This window comes from Microcaecilia unicolor, chromosome 7, assembly GCF_901765095.1.
Source record: "Microcaecilia unicolor chromosome 7, aMicUni1.1, whole genome shotgun sequence".
NCBI lineage: Eukaryota > Metazoa > Chordata > Amphibia > Gymnophiona > Siphonopidae > Microcaecilia > Microcaecilia unicolor.
In genome coordinates, this window is record NC_044037.1 from 24332029 (window position 1) to 24351806 (window position 19778).

Sequence of the window (19778 nt, forward strand, 5' to 3'; positions counted from 1 at the left end):
GCACAGGCAGCTCCTTGTGACTCTGGGCAAGTCACTTAACCCTCCATTGCCCCATGTAAGCCGCATTGAGCCTGCCATGAGTGGGAAAGCCCGGGGTACAAATGTAACAAAAAAAATAGTACATTCTCTAAGATTCGCTGTTGTATGGAGAAAATTAAACAATGGCCTCTCACTGCTATGCTTAAGTTAAATTCATATAAGACGAAGGTTCTTTGGTTCAGTACAAATCTAGCTAATATTTCTAACCATCTCTGTTGTTTAGTTAGGTCTCAGTTAAAAGTAGATATGAAAGTCCAGAGGGGGGAGGGTCATTTTAGATTCCGCTATGACAATGAATGCTCAAATTAAACATTCATTTCAGAAGGTTTTCTTTAAGTTAAAACAGCTTTGCTTAGTCTATTCTTATTTTATCCCTAATTACTAGAGCAGTTATCGGTATTAGCACAATTGGACTACTGTAATTCTCTGTAAACTGGAATTACTCAAAAGTAATTGCAGAGATTGCAGCTGCTTCAGAATACAGTGGCTAGGCTTATTTTTTCACAAAGCTATATTCGATCATGTGTCCCCATTGCTGATTAATATGCCCTGGCTCCCAGTGAAAACACAAATAATTTTTAAGGTGTGCTGTCTTGTTTTCAAAAGTATCATGACCCTGAAAAAAAATGGGCAACCTAACCAGCTTTCGCAAATCTTTGAAGACACATCTCTTTAACAAAGCCTACTAAGGACATCCTCACTAACTATTCCCCAAACTACTCAGATGCATCTAAAACACCTCTCACAACACCTACCTAGCACCTGCATCTAAATTACCTACCTTAGCTTATTATTGACTGTATCTGAGATCATGTAATGACTGCATCATAACAACACTCTGTAAGCCACATTGAGCCTGCAAAAAGGTGGGATAATGTGGGGTACAAATGCAATAAATAAATTTTAAAAATTAAATATATTCCCATTCAGCCTACAACATAAGTATTTCTTAGTAAGACAATTTTCTCCTAACTCACTCAGGGGCCTTTTGTACAAAGCTGTTGGAGGGCTAACGCGCAGGTAAGTATGCACCAAATCGGCCCTACCACCGGGGTGGCGCACGCACCCAGCAGTAATTCTAAGTTTGGCGCACACCGAATTCCACGGTAGAAAACGTTTTTCAATTTTCTACTACAGGGGGGCATTCCCGGTGGTAATTGGCAACACGGCCACATTGGCGCACACTGCATCGTTACCACGTGGATAGCGCATGAGCCCTTATCGCTAGGTCAAATGGCTGGTGGTAAGGGCTCAGGTCGTAAATAGGCGCGCGCTAGTTTTAATTTTTGCGTATGCCTATTTCCCGGCCCATTAAAAAATGGCTTTTTTCCCCAGCCATGGTAAAAAGTGGCCCAGCGCGTTCTGAAAAGATACGCCTACACTACCACAGGCCGCATTTTACCACAGCTTTGTAAAAGGACCCCTCAGAGAGTGAAATCCAATAGACAGGTCTTACTAGTGTGAGTGTTCTCTTAACAACCTCAATGGCTATGTTAGTAACTTGAACTTAGAGGAAATGGAAAAAATGGAATAGTAAAGTCAAGCCTTCTTTCTGTCCATCTTAGCATCCTAATTCTATTCTCCATGAACCAAAACAAGGGAAAACATAAGAGAGCCTAGTAGGCTTCAATATGTGAAAAGAGGAAGAGAGGAAAGGAACCGTCATTCCTGTAAAAGGGAACTGGATTTAGCACGCACCTCTTCTGTAGTTCCTCAAGGTGAATTAAATTTAGATACAATAGGTACGTTCCTGTCCCCAGTGTTCATTGCAAGGCCTGGAGTCCTTTCAACCCTAAGTGTGGCCTTCTAATCTTTCTTCCCCATGTCAGTTTTTTTTTTCTATCTTCACCATTCAACTCTCTGTTTGAATTCCTTGTTGCCCAAACCTCTTCACTATTCTCATAAGACTAAGAGCAAGGCAGGAACTAGGTCACTTTTACAAAGCTGCGGTAAAAAGTGGCCTGCTGTAGTGTGGGCACATCTTTTGGACACAAACTGGGCCACTTTTTCCCGCAGCTGGGAAAAAGGCCATTTTTTAATGGGCGTGCGAAAAAATTAAAGTTAGCATGTGCCTATTTATGGCCTGAGCCCTTACCGCCAGCCATTGACTTAGCGGTAAGGGCTACTCATGCGGTAACCATGTAGCGCACACCAACATGGCCACGCTGCTGATTACCTCTGGGAACGCCCCCCCCCCCCCCCCCCCCCCCCCCCCCCCCCAGCAATAGAAAATAGAAAAATATTTTCAACCGCAGGATTAGGTGTGCGCTAGACTCAGAATTATTGCTGCATGCACGTGCTACCCTGGCGTAAGTGCCGATTTGGCACACGCTACCTGTGCGTTAGCCCTACCGCGACTTTGAAAATGGCCCCTGAGCTGCTTAAACTTGCTGAGAGTCACATAGTGCCAGAAGAAAGCAAAATTGTTGTTACAGAGTAGCCTTGGAGCAAATGTAGGAGGATTTAAAAACAGAGAGAGCAAGTTTCAAAGGTATGGAAGTGGAGACAGAATGGTGAAAACTCTTGTGGATGGGATGGGGATTGGGACTAGCTGGGGTAGAGTTGGAAGAGAGTGTGCTGCACCCTACGCCTGGAATAAACTTCCTGAGCCCCTATGTCTTGCCCCATCCTTGGCCACCTTTAAATCTAGACTGAAAGAATCTGCTTCTTGCTGGCCTCCCACTTAGTCACCTCTCCCCTCTCCAGTCGGTTCAAAACTCTGCTGCCCGTCTCATCTTCCGCCAGGGTCGCTTTACTCATACTACCCCTCTCCTCAAGACCCTTCACTGGCTCCCTATCCATTTTCGCATCCTGTTCAAACTTCTTCTACTAACCTATAAATGTACTCACTCTGTTGCTCCCCAGTATCTCTCCACACTCGTCCTTCCCTACACCCCTTCCCGTGCACTCCGCTCCATGGATAAATCCTTCTTATCTGTTCCCTTCTCCACGACTGCCAACTCCAGACTTCGCGCCTTCTGTCTTGCTGCACCCTACGCCTGGAATAAACTTCCTGAGCCCCTACGTCTTGCCCCATCCTTGGCCACCTTTAAATCTAGACTGAAAGCCCACCTCTTTAACATTGCTTTTGACTCGTAACCACTTGTAACCACTCGCCTCCACCTACCCTCCTCTCTTCCGTCCCGTTCACATTAATTGATTTGATTTGCTTACTTTATTTTTTTTTTTTTTTTGTCTATTAGATTGTAAGCTCTTTGAGCAGGGACTGTCTTTCTTCTATGTTTGTGCAACGCTGCGCACACCTTGTAGCGCTATAGAAATGCTAAATAGTAGTAGTAGTAAGAGCTAGAGAACAGTCATAGAGAATGTGCAGGGGGAGATGGGCTTAGGGAAAGAGAAACATGTAGGATATGGACTTTTTTTTTTTTGTTAAACAAATTACTCTATGCGCCTGAACAGCGACACTGGCCATATCAGGAGAGGAACTCAACTGTGTGATTAGACGAGGACTCCCTCCCTCCCACCACCACCACCACCACCATCCAGTGTGTCATTTGCCTTGTCCAGAAACAGACTCAGCTCTCACACTAAAGTGTTTTTTCCAACATGGCTCCTGTTAGAAAAATAATGAAGCTAACTGACAAGCAATGGAAGGTGAAGTGGCTTGCCCAAAATCACAAGGAGCAATTAGTGGGGAATGCCATCTTTCCCTGTGTTAAAAAAGATCAGAATTAGTTATGCTTCTGTGGGGAGGGAGAGACAGTACAAGTTCTCCAAGGAGGAATAGAAGGAAAGTGATGGAAGAAGACTAAGATTAGCAGCCCCTCCTTACCTCTCAACCCTCATCTCCCCTTACGTTCCTACCCGTAACCTCCGCTCTCAAGATAAATCCCTCCTTTCAGTACCCTTCTCCACCACCACCAACTCCAGGCTCCGCCCTTTCTGCCTCGCCTCACCCCACGCGTGGAACAAACTCCCCGAGCCCATACGTCAGGCCCCCTCTCTCCCCATCTTCAAATCTCTGCTTAAAGCCCACCTCTTCAATGTCGCCTTCGGCACCTAACCTCTACACCTCTACCCAGGAAATCTAGACTGCCCAACTTGACATTTCGTTCTTTAGATTGTAAGCTCATTTGAGCAGGGACCGTCCTTCTTTGTTTATTTTGTACAGCGCTGCATAACCCTAGTAGTGCTCTAGAAATGTTAAGTAGTAGTAGTATTATGTCTTCCGTGGGAAGCAGTGGCGTAGTTACAGGTGAGCCTGGGTGGGCCACAGCCCACCCAATTTGGACTCAGGCCCACCCAAAATTGTGGCACTCATGCTGTGGCTGGCGGGAATCCGCAAAGCCTAAAGATTTCCTCCTCCTCAGGCAGCCAATACTCTTCCAAACAGCAGCTGGTGCCACATATCAGCCCCTCTGCACATGCTCAGTTTTCACCCATGCAGAAGCACTGAGTATGTATGGACTTCTGGCAGCGGTGTCAGCTCAAGTCAAATGCTGCCACCTGCTGTTTGGAAAGAGCACTGGCTGCCTGCGGAAGAGGAAGTCTTCAGCTAGTGCAGTTTGGGGATCCCCATCAGCTCAGGTATTTAACATTTTGTGTTTGAGGGTAGGGGGAGAGGCAGAATGCAAAGAGCAGAGTGGAAGGGGGCCAGGATGGACTGAATTCTGTGCCCATCCATTTTGAGCTCGGGCCCACCCAAATTTGGCTGTCTGGCTACGCCTCTGGTAGGAAGGGGTCTCCATGAAGGAAAACTGGTGGTAGGTAAGGAGAAGTTATTTCAGTTACTGAAAGCCTTGTTGTAGGACCAATCTCAGGGTCTGTAAGAAAGAGGAGGTGAACGGAAGGGAGCTTGGTGGAAGGGAAAGGAGATAGTGAAGAAGAAAACCAATGTTATTCTAAGCTAATCATAAAAGCATTAAGGGCCAGATTCTATATAAGGTGCCTAAAAGAATCCAGCGGTAAACAATACCAGTTAAACGTATTCTGTAAGCGGCACCTAGATTTAGGTGCGGTGTATTGAATACGCTTACTTGATGTTCCAGCACCTAAAACTAAGCACCTCCATTTACACCAATGAAAACATGGCATAAATCCCTGCGCATGGATTTACGCTCACTGGGCTATATTCTATAATTACGCATGTAAATTTTGGAATGCCCATGAAACGCCCATTTTCCTGCCCATAACCATGCCCCTTTTGAACTGCGCACGTTAGAATTGGGGCATAGTTCATTACAGAATGTGCTTAGTGAGTTGTGCACGCAAATTCTAATTATTGCCAATTCTCATTATTGCTTGTTAGGTGCTGTTATCAATGCTGATTAGCATGTTAAGCCAATTAAGTTATGCGCATTGTTATGGAATACGCTTAGATTTCAGTGCAGAACGGTACATAGAATTCGGCAGTAAATGCTTGTAAAAAATATTCTTCTCTATCTCTCTTTCTCCTCCTCCTCTCCGCACAGCTGCTGGTTAGTCCGCCAGTTTATTTCTAAATCTTCAATCACTCCCTTTATACATTTTTTTGGCCTCTCTGAAATATTTTTAGTCTACTCCCCTGTTTACAAAGCTGCATGGCAATGCGGACACAGCCCATTCAAAGTGAATGGGCTATGTTGGCATTAGTAATTTGGAGATCTCAATCACTGGTGGATATCTGATCCCCCCCCCCCCCCCCCCCCCCGTATTTGAAAATCTCTGCTTAGTGAAGTGTCCGTGTTCCCTTTTCCATTCTAACAGATCTCAATTCTGCACATTCTCTGTTTCCTACAGAGATGTCCTGTGGTTGAAACTGGATATCTACGATTCTACCATGAATAAAACATATATTTTTCATTATAGTCTAACATACACCATGGTGTAGCTACAAGGCTTCATTAAAAAAAAAAAATCAAAATTTGGTTGAGACCATAAATGTATTGAGAAACTAGTTTTCAGGTACTCTCAAAAGGTCATGAAATTCACATTTTTGTAGTAATGTGGTATAACCAAACCTGGTTAATGCACACTTGGTTTGTCCATATATTTGGACATTATAATGTCTAACTGGTAGCTATTTTTCTAGTCTAGTTACAAAAAATTTTTTTCCAATCCATATAAAAACTGAGGTGTTACATACTTCAAGTATATGGATTTACCAGATCTGATGGTAGTAATTAAAATGCAGCATTCTTTCCATCAAAAAAAGATAATCAAGAACAGTAAATTTAATATTTATTTCTAAACTATACTCTGAACAATTTATTTTTCAGAGATGGAATTCTGTGAACCCCCACCCATCCTGTACTCTGGCTACCAGGCAGACTTACATGGTGTTCCTCAGCATGGCTACCCATTAGCGATGGGTTCAGATGTGGACACTGAAACCGAAGGTGGTTCTTCACCAGATCATGCCCTGATGATGTGGATAAGGGATATGAAATCAGAACATAGCTCCTGTTTATCGAGCCGGGCAAATTCAGCATTGTCCTTGACTGACACTGACCATGAAAGGAAGTCTGATGGGGAAAATGGTAACAATCCAGATTATCTATAAACACGCGCAGAGCAGGCTTTAGAACGAGCATGTAACTTTCTCTTTTCGGTTTTACTTCTCTCTGTATTGAAGTTAGGCAATTTTAATTCAGATTTACTTGCTCTTAAAAATTGCATAGATTCAGTCAAACAATATTCTTCTTTTCTAATGAAGTGGTCCTGTCTTGTGGTCTTTTTTTTTTTTTTGTAATGCAGATCTTTGTGTTTTATTTTTGAAGGAAATCTTGGCCGTCGTGGCCATCCATTAGTTTCCATTTGTGTGTGCATGCAAGACTACCACTAGGTGTCATCAGTGTTATTTTGAACCTGGGTTCAGCAGGATGAGACTGGAGGGGGATCACTCCTGTATCACCACACTGGATCACCAGGAATACCCCTGGTTAAGTACCATGGGGGATCAGGGAGGTGGGGAGGAGGCTAGGAAATTGGGAGGAGAGCTACTGTTGAGGTGTTACTGCTCAGGGGAGAGTAGCCTATTGGGAGGATCTGATTAGTGGGACAGTATGCTCTTAGGGAGTTTGCAACGTATTATTGGGCTGGGGGGACACAGAAGGAGTTACCTGCTTGAGGGTGATTGGGGGAACAGTGGATGCAAGGTATCATTAGGTAGGCTTGGGGGCATCAGGATGGGGATGTAGGATTGGAAGGAGAGGTTCAGATCAAAGGGGTTTGGAACAAGAGTGGGAATGGATTGTACCACTGTGGGTGTGTTTGTAGTTCTCAGGTTGTGCCCAGGCTGTGCTACATGTCTGGGTAGATAGAGCTATCAGCTCAGGTTATGTAATACCGTGCTCCTGCACTAAGTGTCTACCCTGTGCAGGAAATGAAGAGTAGATGCTGGGCATGCCTAGGGTTACCATATGTCCGGATTTACCCGGACATGAACTCTTTTTGAGGATGTGTCCAGGCGTCCAGACGGGTTTTGCCAGTCCGCCCGTTTGTCTGGATTTCTGGACAATGGGCGGGCAGCGGGCCTATCCTAGCCTCCCCCTCCCTACTATCTACTGCCCTGGTGGTCTAGTGACCTCTTCGGGGCAGGAAAGAGCCCCATCTTTTCTGCCTGGAGCGCTGCCCTTGCCTACATCCTGTTGCTGTGAAGGTCTCAGGATTCAAAATGGCCGCCGAGAGTTGAAGCAGCCTCGTGGGACTTAAACTCTCAGCGGCCATTTTGAATCCTGAGACCGTCACAGCAACAGGATGCAGGGCAAGGACAGAGCTCCAGGCAGGAAAGAGGGGGCTCTTTCCTGGCCCGAAGAGTTCACTAGACCACCAGGGCAGTAGATAGTAAGTAGTAAGTAAGGGGAGGGAAGGGGAGGTGACCCGGGGGAGAGGAGGTGACGGGGAGAGGAATATGTGATCCAGGGAGGAGGGCAGGGGAATATGTGACAGGGGGTGGGGTGAGGATGTGAAGTGGGTGGGGTGTGGGCGGGATAGGGGGCGGGACATGTGTCCTCTTTTTGAGAGGACAAAATATGGTAACCGTAGGCACGCCTTCTGCATTTACTGAAATAAATCACTACCAACTGTACAAAAATCCCAGGGGAGAGACAAAAAATAGAAATACAAAAAAAAAATCAAAAATAGTATGTCTAGAGAGTTACACAATCCTGTGGCACTTAATTGGACTTGATTGAGAAAGGGACAAAATGAGAGTTCAGTATAGACTGCTCCCACAGCCGAGCTTTAATTTCAGTGAGTTTAGCCGAAAAACAGCTCACTTAAAAGCCCTATACATCATTAATACTCCTTGTATTGTCACCCTTAATTTTTATTTCTTTTGTCTATACACCAAAGACATATTTTACCTAATACAGGGGGTCTTTTACTAAAGCTTAGCTTGAGTTATCTGCAGTAGGACCCGTAGGAATAAGATGGGCCCTGCTGCAGATAACTCGAGCTAAGCTTTAGTAAAAGACCCCCTGAAAAACTAATAAAAAAATGTAATGCAAAAAAAAAAAACCACCAGACAATTTTAAAGAATAGAAGAGAGCAAAACTTATCTCAGCTGTATTTCCTCGCTTTTTTTACTGTCTGTTCCAAACGTCCAACTTGAGGCAATGGAAGTTGAAGGGGCTCTTTTCCTGAAATACATTAACATTTGCAGTTAATGTGGCTTAATGTGGGACTTTGCTGAACATAAGAGTTGCCTTACTGTGTCAAACTAATGGTCCATCTAGCCCAGTGTCCTGCTTCCAATAGTGGCCAAGCCAGGTCACAAGTACCTGGCGGAATCCCAAATCGTGCCAACATTCCATGCTACAAATCCCAGGGCAAGTAGTTGCTTCCCCATGTCTGTCTCAGTAGCAGACTATGGACTTTTCCTCCAGGAACTTGTCAAACCTTTTTTAAAACCCAGATAAGCAAACTCGCTGTTACCACATCCTCCAGCAAAGAGTTCCAGAGCTTAACTATTCGTTGAGTGAAAAATTATTTCCTCCCTATTTGTTTTAAAAGTATTTCCATGTAACTTCATAGAGTGTCCTCTAGTCCCCTAGTCTTTGTACTTTTGGAACTGCGCCTTATCTACAAATGTAACGTTTCTAGTATTTTTAATTCAGGTCCTTTGTAAATATTTCCACTAGCGTGTGGTACCCGTTCTCAATTAATACAAGGGCACTTACCATTTCCTATTTAATAGATGCTAAGTGCTCACATGTTAACTGTGCGTACAACACACTAGCTGGCTAATGTTTCCACACCCATTCTCCAATCATGCCATACCAGTAAAACAAATCTGAAAAATTCAGTAACGTGCTTTTTTAACACATGACTTAACATGGTTGCATTTTAGCCTGTTTTCACAGGTTAACTGCACGTTAACACCCGGATTCTATATATCACGCCCAAATTTCTGTGACCAATTTTGTGCACATATGAGAGATCAAAAAGTATTACAACTACAAAAGAGTATTACAATATATCATAAATCTAAAGCTATATCACTCTTCTATTCACTATGTAGTGGGACTAGAAACTTCGACCTTTAGTACCTTTAGTAGAGAAAACAATTAATATTGAGAACAGAAAATATAATACCCACTTTGTAGATCGGTATGAGAAGCCAATACTGATCTGAAGAACTTCCTGGAAATGTGATTGTTTAGATGGAGGCAGCAACTTTGAACATCACTATCAAAATTGGACAGAATTGGACAGAATTCGATTGGGCACGATTGTGGAGAAGATACAAAATAACATTTCAAGCTAAGTTACACATTTTTGAGCTTTTTTGACTATTGTCACATGATAAACGCCTGATAGTGCATTTATGCGTGTTGTCCTCTATTTCCTTCAGTCTATTATTTTCTAAGGAAGTTTAATCAAGGATTCTGCAGTTTTTCAGATCCATCAATACCCACAGTAGTGTGGACTAGTGACTTTGACTAAACTTTGATAGTGTACGCATCACCGTTTTCCGTTTTTTGGTCACAGAATCTTTTTCTCCCAGGAAGAATGTAATGTTAGGGAGTTTTTTGATTTCTGTGAGTTTTTTCGGAAGGCGGTAGGAACCTATGATGTTGGCCATTTCAGTGGAGTCCTAGTGTGAGGTTCCCTGGGCCACTGAGGCTATTTTATATTTAGCACATATGAGAGATGCATGTGCAAATAAATTGATTAATGAGCTTGGAAACAGCAGTATTTGAGTGCTAACAACCAATTATTGATGTTATTTGGCAGTCTTAAAAATTTGCACGGTGGTCATCTGGGCAGTTGGGGCACTTTTTGGGGACTTGTTCGTGAGAAAAAGGGTCCAAAAAAGCAGCCCAAATTCTCGCTACTGCCGCTCTTCTTTTTTCCATTATCAGCCGAGGGCGCCCATCTCTCCTCGGCCGATAAACATGCCCCAGTCCCGCCTTTACCACGCCTCCGACACGTCCCCGTCAACTTTGTTTGTTCCTGCGACAGACTGCAGTTGGAGGCTTTCCATTATACCAATTTGGGCAGCCATGAGAGAAAGACGCCCATCTCCTGGGTCAAAATATGGACATCTTGCTCTTTCGAAAATAAGCCTGCTAGAGATCCACACCAAAATCCAGGCAGATTCTATAATTTAATCGTCTTAACAAACTAATTAGCATTGATTTCATCACTTTAGCAATAATTAGCACTAATTGGCAATACGTAGAAATGCGCATAACTCGGTAAGCGTATTCTGTAACGCACTGGGCCTAACTTCTAATGCGTGCAGACATAAAGGGGCATGGTTATGGGCAGGGGAAAAGGGCACTTCGTGGGCATTCGGAAATTTATGCGCATAGTTATAGAATATGGCCCTCTGCGCCTAAATCTTCGCGCCAGGATTTACACCATGTTTTCACTGGTGTAAATGGAGGCGAGTAGTTTTAGGCGCTGGGATATCAAGTAACTTATTCTATATATATTCTATATTGTTTAGGTGCCACTTGTAGAATATGCTTAGCCGGAAATGTTTACCGCGTGGATGTTTTAGGCTCCTTATGTAGAATCTGGCCCTTAGCACTCAATTTTTTGGCGCTGAATTTTCGGCACCATTTATTGAATTCCCTCCTGAGTGCCTAATCCACTTTAGTAAAAGTTGGCCCTATGTGACTTGCCCAAGATTACAAGGAGCTCTAGTGGGATTTGAACCCTGGTTTTTCTGGTTCTCAGTCCACACTGCTCTAAGGATTAGGCTAATCCACTACATTTTAATTCTATCCCTCCTCTACCCAAACTACACTTCTGGTAATACCTATGCACAGGTACACTTTGATCTTAAATCAGCAGTATTGGCAAAGATCATGTAAAATAGGGACTGTCTTTAAATGCAACTACTTTTTCTTATGCAGTTTTATAATAACTGTACTTCATTTGCAGAAAATGCTTTTTAAAGTTAGCTTCTTTATCCACAAGATTCCTTCTTCTTATTACTAATTTAGGGACCCTTTTTACTAAAGCTAGGATCTGGGCTTAAGGTGTGACAACACAAAATTCTACAGCACACTAAGCCCAGAGTTAACACGGCACTTTTTGGGAGATTTTTTTTTAATTATCTACGGCATAGTCCCAGGATACATGATAGACCTCATAGATCTGCCAAACAGGAACAGATCCGGATCATCTCGAACATACTTAAACCTCCACTACCCATACTGCAAAGGACTCAATTACAAAGCAACCTGTGCATCCAGCTTCTCATATATAAGTACAAAACTATGGAACGCACTGCCAAAAGGAGTGAAAACAATCTACGACCATCTAAACTTCAGGAAATCTCTAAAAACCTACCTGTTCAAAAGGACATAATCGATTGACCCAACATAGATGCCAACACTCTGCAGCACAGCAAACCCAACAATTGTATTGGGCACTATTTAACCTTCCCTCTCTTTGACCCCATTGTGTCTGTAAAAAACGGACCTTATTCGACCACAATATCACCTTGTATTTGTTTCTCTACCGGTCTTGGCAAACGTCTTTTGGTTCTATGTAAGCTACATTGAGCCTGCAAATAGTTGGGAAAATGTGGGATACAAATGTAACAAACAAACAAATAAATAAATAAATAATATTTCATTGCAGGTTGTGTGCTAATGCTGTCATTACTCACAGTACCTGCTTGGGATTAATGGGGGAGCTCTTACTGCCTTTAATTTAGGCGGTACTAAGTACTCTCGAGTTAACTCTTTATTAGCCACTTAGAGCCACATTCTATATATGGTGCCTAAAAAATCCACTCGGATTTAAGCATATTCTTTAAGATGTAGGTACAGTTTATAGAATACACTTAGTTGATACCGTAGCGCCTAAATCTACACACGCCCATTTATGCCAATAAAAACCTGGTATAAATCCATGCGCATATATTTAGGTGCACTGGCTCGTACTCTGTAATTATGTGTGGAAATGTTGGCACGCCCACGAAATGTCCATAAACACGCCCCTTTTAAACTACGTGTATTTATTTTGAACTGTATGCTTTTCAATTTAGGTGCAGTTCTTTATATAATATGCTTAGGGATTTCCATGCATAAATTCTGATAATTGCCAATTAGTGCTTGGTATTGCTTGTTAAGTGCTGTTATCAGCGCTCATTAGCTTGTTAAGCCAATTAAGTTATGTGCGGTTTTATAGAATACACGCCTATTTCGGCACCTACATCTAAGTATAATGTGCTAAGCTGGTTAATGCTTCCATGTCCACTCTCCGCCCATGACACACCCCCTCCCAAAACTACACTGTGTTAAAAAAAAAAAAAAAAAAAAACCTATACAAAGCCTGTTTTCTCCATAACTCTGTCGGAGCTTGACCAACTTCAATAATGTTTGGGATGTATCATCCTGAATAAATTCACTGAGTAAGAGAGGACAGGTCATGAGGTCAAAAGGAGAAAAGAGAAGTTTGAATTGTATGTGGAAACAGAGAGGGAATCAATAACACAGCCCTTTTATTTGCCGCACTAAGCAGCTGGCATGGGTTTTTCCATGTGATACTACATGTTAAAACCAGCCACGCAGGCAAAGGTGAGCTATGGGTGTGACGAGCAGAGCAAAGGAGTGGCTGGCTTTGATTTGGAGTGGCACGCTAGTTGTCATGACTGCTGATAGTGCAACTGTACTTAATGCTACCTCATGGTTAACTCTTGAGAGCCCTCCTCCAATCACCCCATCCCAATTACACATTCTCACATTGTGATCATACCCCTCCATAGATCCCACACACCCACCCCAATGAAGGTCCTGCTCTGATCACAACCCCTGCTCAACATCTGCCGTCATCAAGATGATTTCTCACCCCACCCTCCAGCTGGTCTGATTGGAAACCCTACCCTCCGATGCTAGATCCTTACCTGCTACCCAGACTTTCTGCTGTAGGCAAACTCTCCCCAGTAGCCAGTGGCCTCAGTGACCACCCTAAATGCACATCCTAGCCCCTCCCCCCAAGACCCACTCCATTCACTTACCCTCACACTCCCTAGTATCTAGTGTAAAAAGCAGGAACAGTCCCCCCTCTGCTTTTGCCTTGGCCAATCCTCGTATTCAAGATGGCAGCTCTGACCCCTAGTGGTAGTCTCATGATACTACCACTAGGGATCAATTTGCCATATATGCTCAGGGAAAGATCAAGTGAGTGAAATGTTTTGGGGGAAGCAGATCTTGAGGGACATATTGTGATTGGAGGGAGACCTTGATTGGGCTGGGGAGTTGATCGGGGGTTGTTGCTGTTCAAGAGACAGGGTGCGGGTGCACCACTGTGTCATATCATTTTCTTGTTTCACTTAGGGCCAGCACGGTGTTACCCTGCATTGGCAGAGTGTACCCATGCTATTTGTGAATACATATAAGACAGCGATCATGTGTGACTCTGCCCTGTGTGTAAAACACAAGGCAGATTCTGGGCACACTCCCTTTATTAACTGCACAGGCTTTGCACGTACTGCACCCTAGGTTTTGGCCTTAAGATACAGTGTATGTAATAACTTACTGAACTTTAGTAAAAGGGCTCTGACATAACTTGATTTGAGGGGTTATGTGAGTGTAGTGACATTGGTGGAATATAATCAGTGCAGCTGAGTTTTGAATAGATTGAAGAGGAGAGAGATGGTTCAGTGAGAGACCTGTGAGGAGCAGGTTGCAAAAAAATGTAAGTGGGAGGTGATAAGGGTTGACATGGAACAATTTGTTGGAATTAGCTTTTGTGACAGCCAAAATGACAGCTGTCAGAGTTTCTAAAACATGAATACACTGCAGAGGTTCTGTTTCCATCCTGGTGCTTGAGCAAGGCTGTCTAGGGAAGAATTTTGCTGTTTCAAGGATTAGGTTATAAAACTTTACGTAGAGTAAATAGTACACCTGTATTATATCTCCTGGAAGATTTCTCTTGTGCCAAAACCTAGCTTTAATGCAACAACAATGAGCACATTCCCTTCATTATGCAGGCGAATACCTTGCTGTATATTAGGGCTGCATTTTAATCGCAGTTCACTCTGCAATTAATGCATTAATTAATAATTGTGATTTAAAAAATTAATCACATTGCAGTGTCTCCCATCTCATTCAGTCACAAAAAAAGTGGGAGAGCGACCAAGGATGCCAGAAACTGGAGGATGTTGAAACGATAAATAATTTTATTGATAAATTTGAAGACTCTTCAAATTTATCAATAAAATTATTTATCGTTTCAACATCCTCCAGTTTCTGGCATCCTTGGTCGCTCTCCCACTTTTTTTGTGACTTTGTCTTTACCGTGGGGTGTTTGAGTTCTCCGCTTGTTTGGCGGATTTTCTCCCATCTCATTCAAACATTTCTTCTGCTCTCTTCCACTTCGGAGCAGGCCACAGGCAGCATATCTACTACTACTACTTAACATTTCTAGAGCGCTACTAGGGTTACGCAGCGCTGTACAATTTAACAAAGAGAGACAGTCCCTGCTCAAAGAGCTTACAATCTAATAGATAAGAGTGAGACAAATATAGGACAATCAAGCCATTGTGACATCACTGATGAGGTTGGCTCTTAGGCATTGGTGGAATGAGGCATTATGACATCACAATCTCAGCTCTGGTTAAATCACTGCTATATGTAATACTACTACTACTACTTAACATTTCTAGAGCGCTACTAGGGTTACGCAGTGCTGTACAATTTAACAAAGAGAGACAGTCCCTGCTCAAAGAGCTTACAATCTAATAGACAAGTGAACGGTCGGTCCGATAGGGGCAGTCAAATTGGGGCAGTCTGGATTCACTGAACGGTAAGGGTTAGGTGCCGAACGTAGCATTGAAGAGGTGGGCTTTAAGCAAAGACTTGAAGACGGGCAGGGAGGGGGCTTGGCGTAAGGGCTCAGGAAGGTTGTTCCAAGCATAGGGTGAGGCGAGGCAGAATGAGCGGAGCCTGGAGTTGGCGGTGGTGGAGAAGGGTACTGAGAGGAGGGATTTATCCTGTGAACGGAGGTTACGGGCGGGAACGTAAGGGGAGATGAGGGTAGAAAGATAGTGAGGGGCAGCAGACTGAGTGCATTTGTAGGTAAGAAGGAGAAGCTTGAATTGAATGCGGTATCTGATCGGAAGCCAGTGAAGTGACCTGAGGAGAGGGGTGATATGAGTATATCGGTTCTGGCGGAATATGAGACGTGCAGCAGAGTTCTGAACAGACTGAAGGGGGGATAGATGGCTAAGTGGGAGGCCGGTGAGGAGTAAGTTGCAGTAGTCCAGGCGAGAGGTAATGAGAGCGTGGACGAGAGTTTGGGTGGTGTGTTCAGAGAGGAAAGGGCGAATTTTGCTGATGTTAAAGAGGAAGAAGCGACAGGTCTTGGCTATCTGCTGGATATGCGCAGAGAAGGAGAGAGAGGAGTCAAAGATGACTCCGAGGTTGCGGGCAGATGAGACGGGGAGGATGAGGGTGTTATCAACTGAGATAGATATCTGCAACGCTGCTACTTCCAAGGATCAATAGGTGACCATCTTTTAGGTAGAGTAGCAGGTGGGGACTCAGAAGGGGGGGCAAGATGCTGAACCCTGACTGGGGGGGAGGAGAGTGAGCTGCAGACCCAGGAGCAGAACTGGAGGGGCCACTGATGGAAGGGCCAAGCACTGATCTCCGGCAGTCACAAGAAGACTTGGTGCTGCTCATCAAGATGGTACCACTGCTGATGGGGGTGGGGGGGGGAGGGGAGGGAGGAAGGGAAGAGAGAGAGACAGCGATATAATGGACCCCAGGAAAGATGGAGTGATAATAGACCTGGAGGGGAGGGAAGAGATGTTGGATCTGGGGTGGGAAGGAAGGAGGGAGGTTATCAGTCCTTTAGGGAAGGGAAGGGGGATGGGATTTGATATATCGCCTTTCTGTGGTTGCAGTCAAAGCGGTTTACAACTTATGTGCAGGTACTTATTTTGTAGCTTGGCCAAAGGAGGGTTAAGTGACTTGCCCAGAGTTACAAGGAGCTGCAGTGGGAAATAAATAATTGTGTGATTAATCACATTTAAAATTTTATAAATTGCATGCTTAATTGCGATTAAACATTTTAATCGAAATGCAGCCCTACTGTGTATACGTCTTGCAAATATCATGAGTGCATAAAAGAGTGCATGCAATTGGCATGTTAGTTCACTTGAAGGTTGAGAGAGAGAGATCCTTGACATTTGTATGCATTGCATGCCAGCTTTGTGACTAGTCCTGGCTTCTCAGAAATCAGCAAGAAGTTTTGTATCTTCTTATGCTTTTAGTATCTTTCGCTGTTAATATCATTGTAGTAATGTAACTACTATTAAAGGCTCTGACTTTCAAAACCATCATTTGCTTTGCACGTTGCATTTGCACTTAAACTAGTGAGGATCTCACCGGGCAACGATCATCCTGGGAAAGATGTGGCAAATTAAAGAAAGATTTAGGGGCCCTTTTAAAAAGGGCTTGGTGCACGGCAAGCCCAATGGCAGTCAGCAATTTGGAACTACTGCCAGGGCCATTTCCTTAAAAAAAAAATCGGACTGTTACCCGCTACGGTAAAAGGGGGCCTCAGCGTACATCAAAAACACGCGCCGATGCTACCGCAGCTTGGTAGTAGTGGCCCTAAGTTAGTGGGGGCCCTTTCACTAAGCCATAGTAAAACGTGTCCTCGCTAGTTTTGGCACGTGAAATTTGCATTCGCCTGGACCACTTTTTACTGCAGCAGGGAAAAGGCCTTTATAAAAATGGGGCAGTAAATGGCCGTACACTAATATTATAATTAACAAATAGCTATTTACTGACTAAGCCCTTACTGCCACTTATTTAGTAGGCATTAAGGATTCGCACGCTAACCCAGCGGTAATCCGGCAGCGCGCAGCAATGTGGATGCACTGCTGAGTACCACCAGGAACAACCCCCGCAGTACAAAATAGGAAATTACTTTCTACCAGGGAAAACTGTGCGTGCCAACTTCGGAACTACAGCCGGGCTCCTGTGCTTCCCCGGTGGTAGGGACCAATTCGGAGCGTGCTTCCTGCATGGTAGCCCTTTGGGAGGAGATTCTGTATATTCTATATATTCAGAAAGGTGGAATATCAAGTCCCATTTCCCTTTCCCTATATGAGATTCTACATGGAATGTTGCTACTATTGGAGATTCTAGATGGAATGTTGCTACTATTGAGATTCTGTTGCTACTATTTGAGATTCTACATGGAATGTTGCTATTCCACTAGCAACATTCCAAGTAGAAGCCTGCCCTTGCAGATCAGCAACCGCTTTGAATGTAGTTGCAAAAACCTCAGAAAGGTGGTACATCAAGTCCCATTTCCCTTTCCCTTCCCCTCATACGTTAGTGCACACCCAATTTTAGCACGCGCTAAAACGTGAGCATGCTTAGTAAAAGACCCCCTGAATTTTCTAGTTTTGAAATGTGTGCTGTGATGATATTTTTTTATCATCTCCTCTGAACGTATGAGAAAAAGGGCCCCTGTTTAATGTAGGCGCACAAACTTTTTAGCGCACGGTAAAAATAGGGACACCCATAAGAATATAATGGCTGCCTCTATCGTTAGCACATGCTAATTTTTAGCGCTCGCTAAAATGTTAGCGCACCTACAGCGCGGCTTAGTAAACAGGGCCTAAAGTGGGTTATAAGAAACTGCAAATAAATGTAATTAAATTTAGCCTTCACTTTTTCTCTACAGGTTGTTTTTTGTTTAATTATTAAAATTAAGAGCACCCAATTTGAAGGACATCTGTAGAAATTACTACACTCTGAATATCTTTTCTTCTAGTCTATCTATTGAATTAGATTGCAAGCTCTTTTGAGCAGGGACTGTCTTTTCTTCATGTTCAGTTGTGAAGCGCTGCGTACGACTGGTAGCGCTGTAGAAATCATTTGTAGTAGTAGTTTTCTGTCTTGCCCATTCTCTAAGGAGTCCTTTTACAAAGGCATGCTAGCATCTTTAGCACACACTAAAAATAAGCACACGCTAAACTTTAGAGACCCCCATAGGAATATATGGATGTCTCTAGCGTTTAGCGTGCGCTAAAACTTAGCATGCACTAAAAACTCTAGCGGGCCTTTGTAAAAGACTCCCTCTGTCTTTCTCTTTTGAGTTTTTATATTACAGTCTTGGCCGCTAAAAAGTAGAAGGTAGCAGAGGACGAATGGACATACATCTTACTGTGTCTTCTACATCCCAAGATTGAGTATTAACCTGACATTCAGAGGCCCTTTTACTAACCCACACTAAAAAGTATCCTACGCTATTTTTTGCATGTGGATTTTGCACATGCTGGGGCCACTTTTAAGGGGCCCTTTTACAGAGTGGCGGTAAGCCCAATGTAGTCTTACCGCTCGCTCTTCCGCGACTACTGCTGGCCCAACTCGGCCGCCAGCGGTAGTCCCGCCCCGAGCGCGCACCATTTCTGGGGGGGAAAAAAAACTCCTGGAAATGGCTTGCATGGCAATAACCCGGTGGTAATCGGGCATCACCGCACACTGCCCGGTTACCTCCAGTTTAGAGCAGGAGCCCTTATCGCCACCTCAGTGGGCGGCGGTAAAGTCTCTCCACCGCATGTCCACACTGTAAGAGTTATCTCACCATATGGCCATTTTTTGGGGGGGCGGGCTTTTTCCTCACACGTGGGAAAATAGGCCCCTGCCTCTAGCGCAGGGCTCTTTTTCCCACAGCTTGGTAAAAAGACCCCTTAGTGTGGTGGTAAAATGGCCGTAATTTCATTTTTTTTCCATTAATGGCCACACGCTAATTTCCCAATGAGCCCATGGCCATTAATGCAGGAGCCCTTACTGCTATTCATTTACTATGTGGTAAGGGCTCCTGCGCTAATTAGCAGCACTCAGGGATTTGCTGAGTAACGCAGGGCACACCTACTCTCCGCCCCAACCCCCCCCCCCCAAAAAAAAAATATTGTATATTTTTAGCGCAGGATTGGCACATGCCAATCCCAGAACTACTGCAGGAGGCTTGAGCGCATCCCACAGTAGTGCCTTTCAGCGGTCGGTAAGCACGCGTTAGTGCTTACCGCTGTGTGGTAAAAGGGCCCCTTAGCTTACTAACGTTTCTGTCTATATTGAGCTCATAGGACTTGATCTTCTTTCAGGGGAGATATGCACAGCTCTCACGATAAACCAGACTGAATCCGTCTAACCCCTACAGATGTTATTTTATAAGTAATATAGCAATTGAGCGAATATCACCTGACTGATTGATTAAAATAGAAATTCTCATAAAACCACCAGCATCAATATTTTGGTTGAAATGAACTGAACTTTCAAAAGTTTGAAGAACTCAAGTTAATCTCTTTT

At 43.8% G+C, this 19778-nt stretch overlaps 1 protein-coding gene across 1 annotated transcript in view; it reads left to right on the top strand.

The window, feature by feature from the left end:
* Window positions 1–19778, top strand: part of TENM1 (teneurin transmembrane protein 1) — a 696753-nt gene that overhangs the window by 51808 nt on the left and 625167 nt on the right. Inside the window, exon 2 of the mRNA XM_030210273.1 lies at window positions 6258–6518. Coding sequence (XP_030066133.1) covers window positions 6258–6518 — 261 coding nt within the window. The remainder of the gene's footprint in view (window positions 1–6257; window positions 6519–19778) is intronic.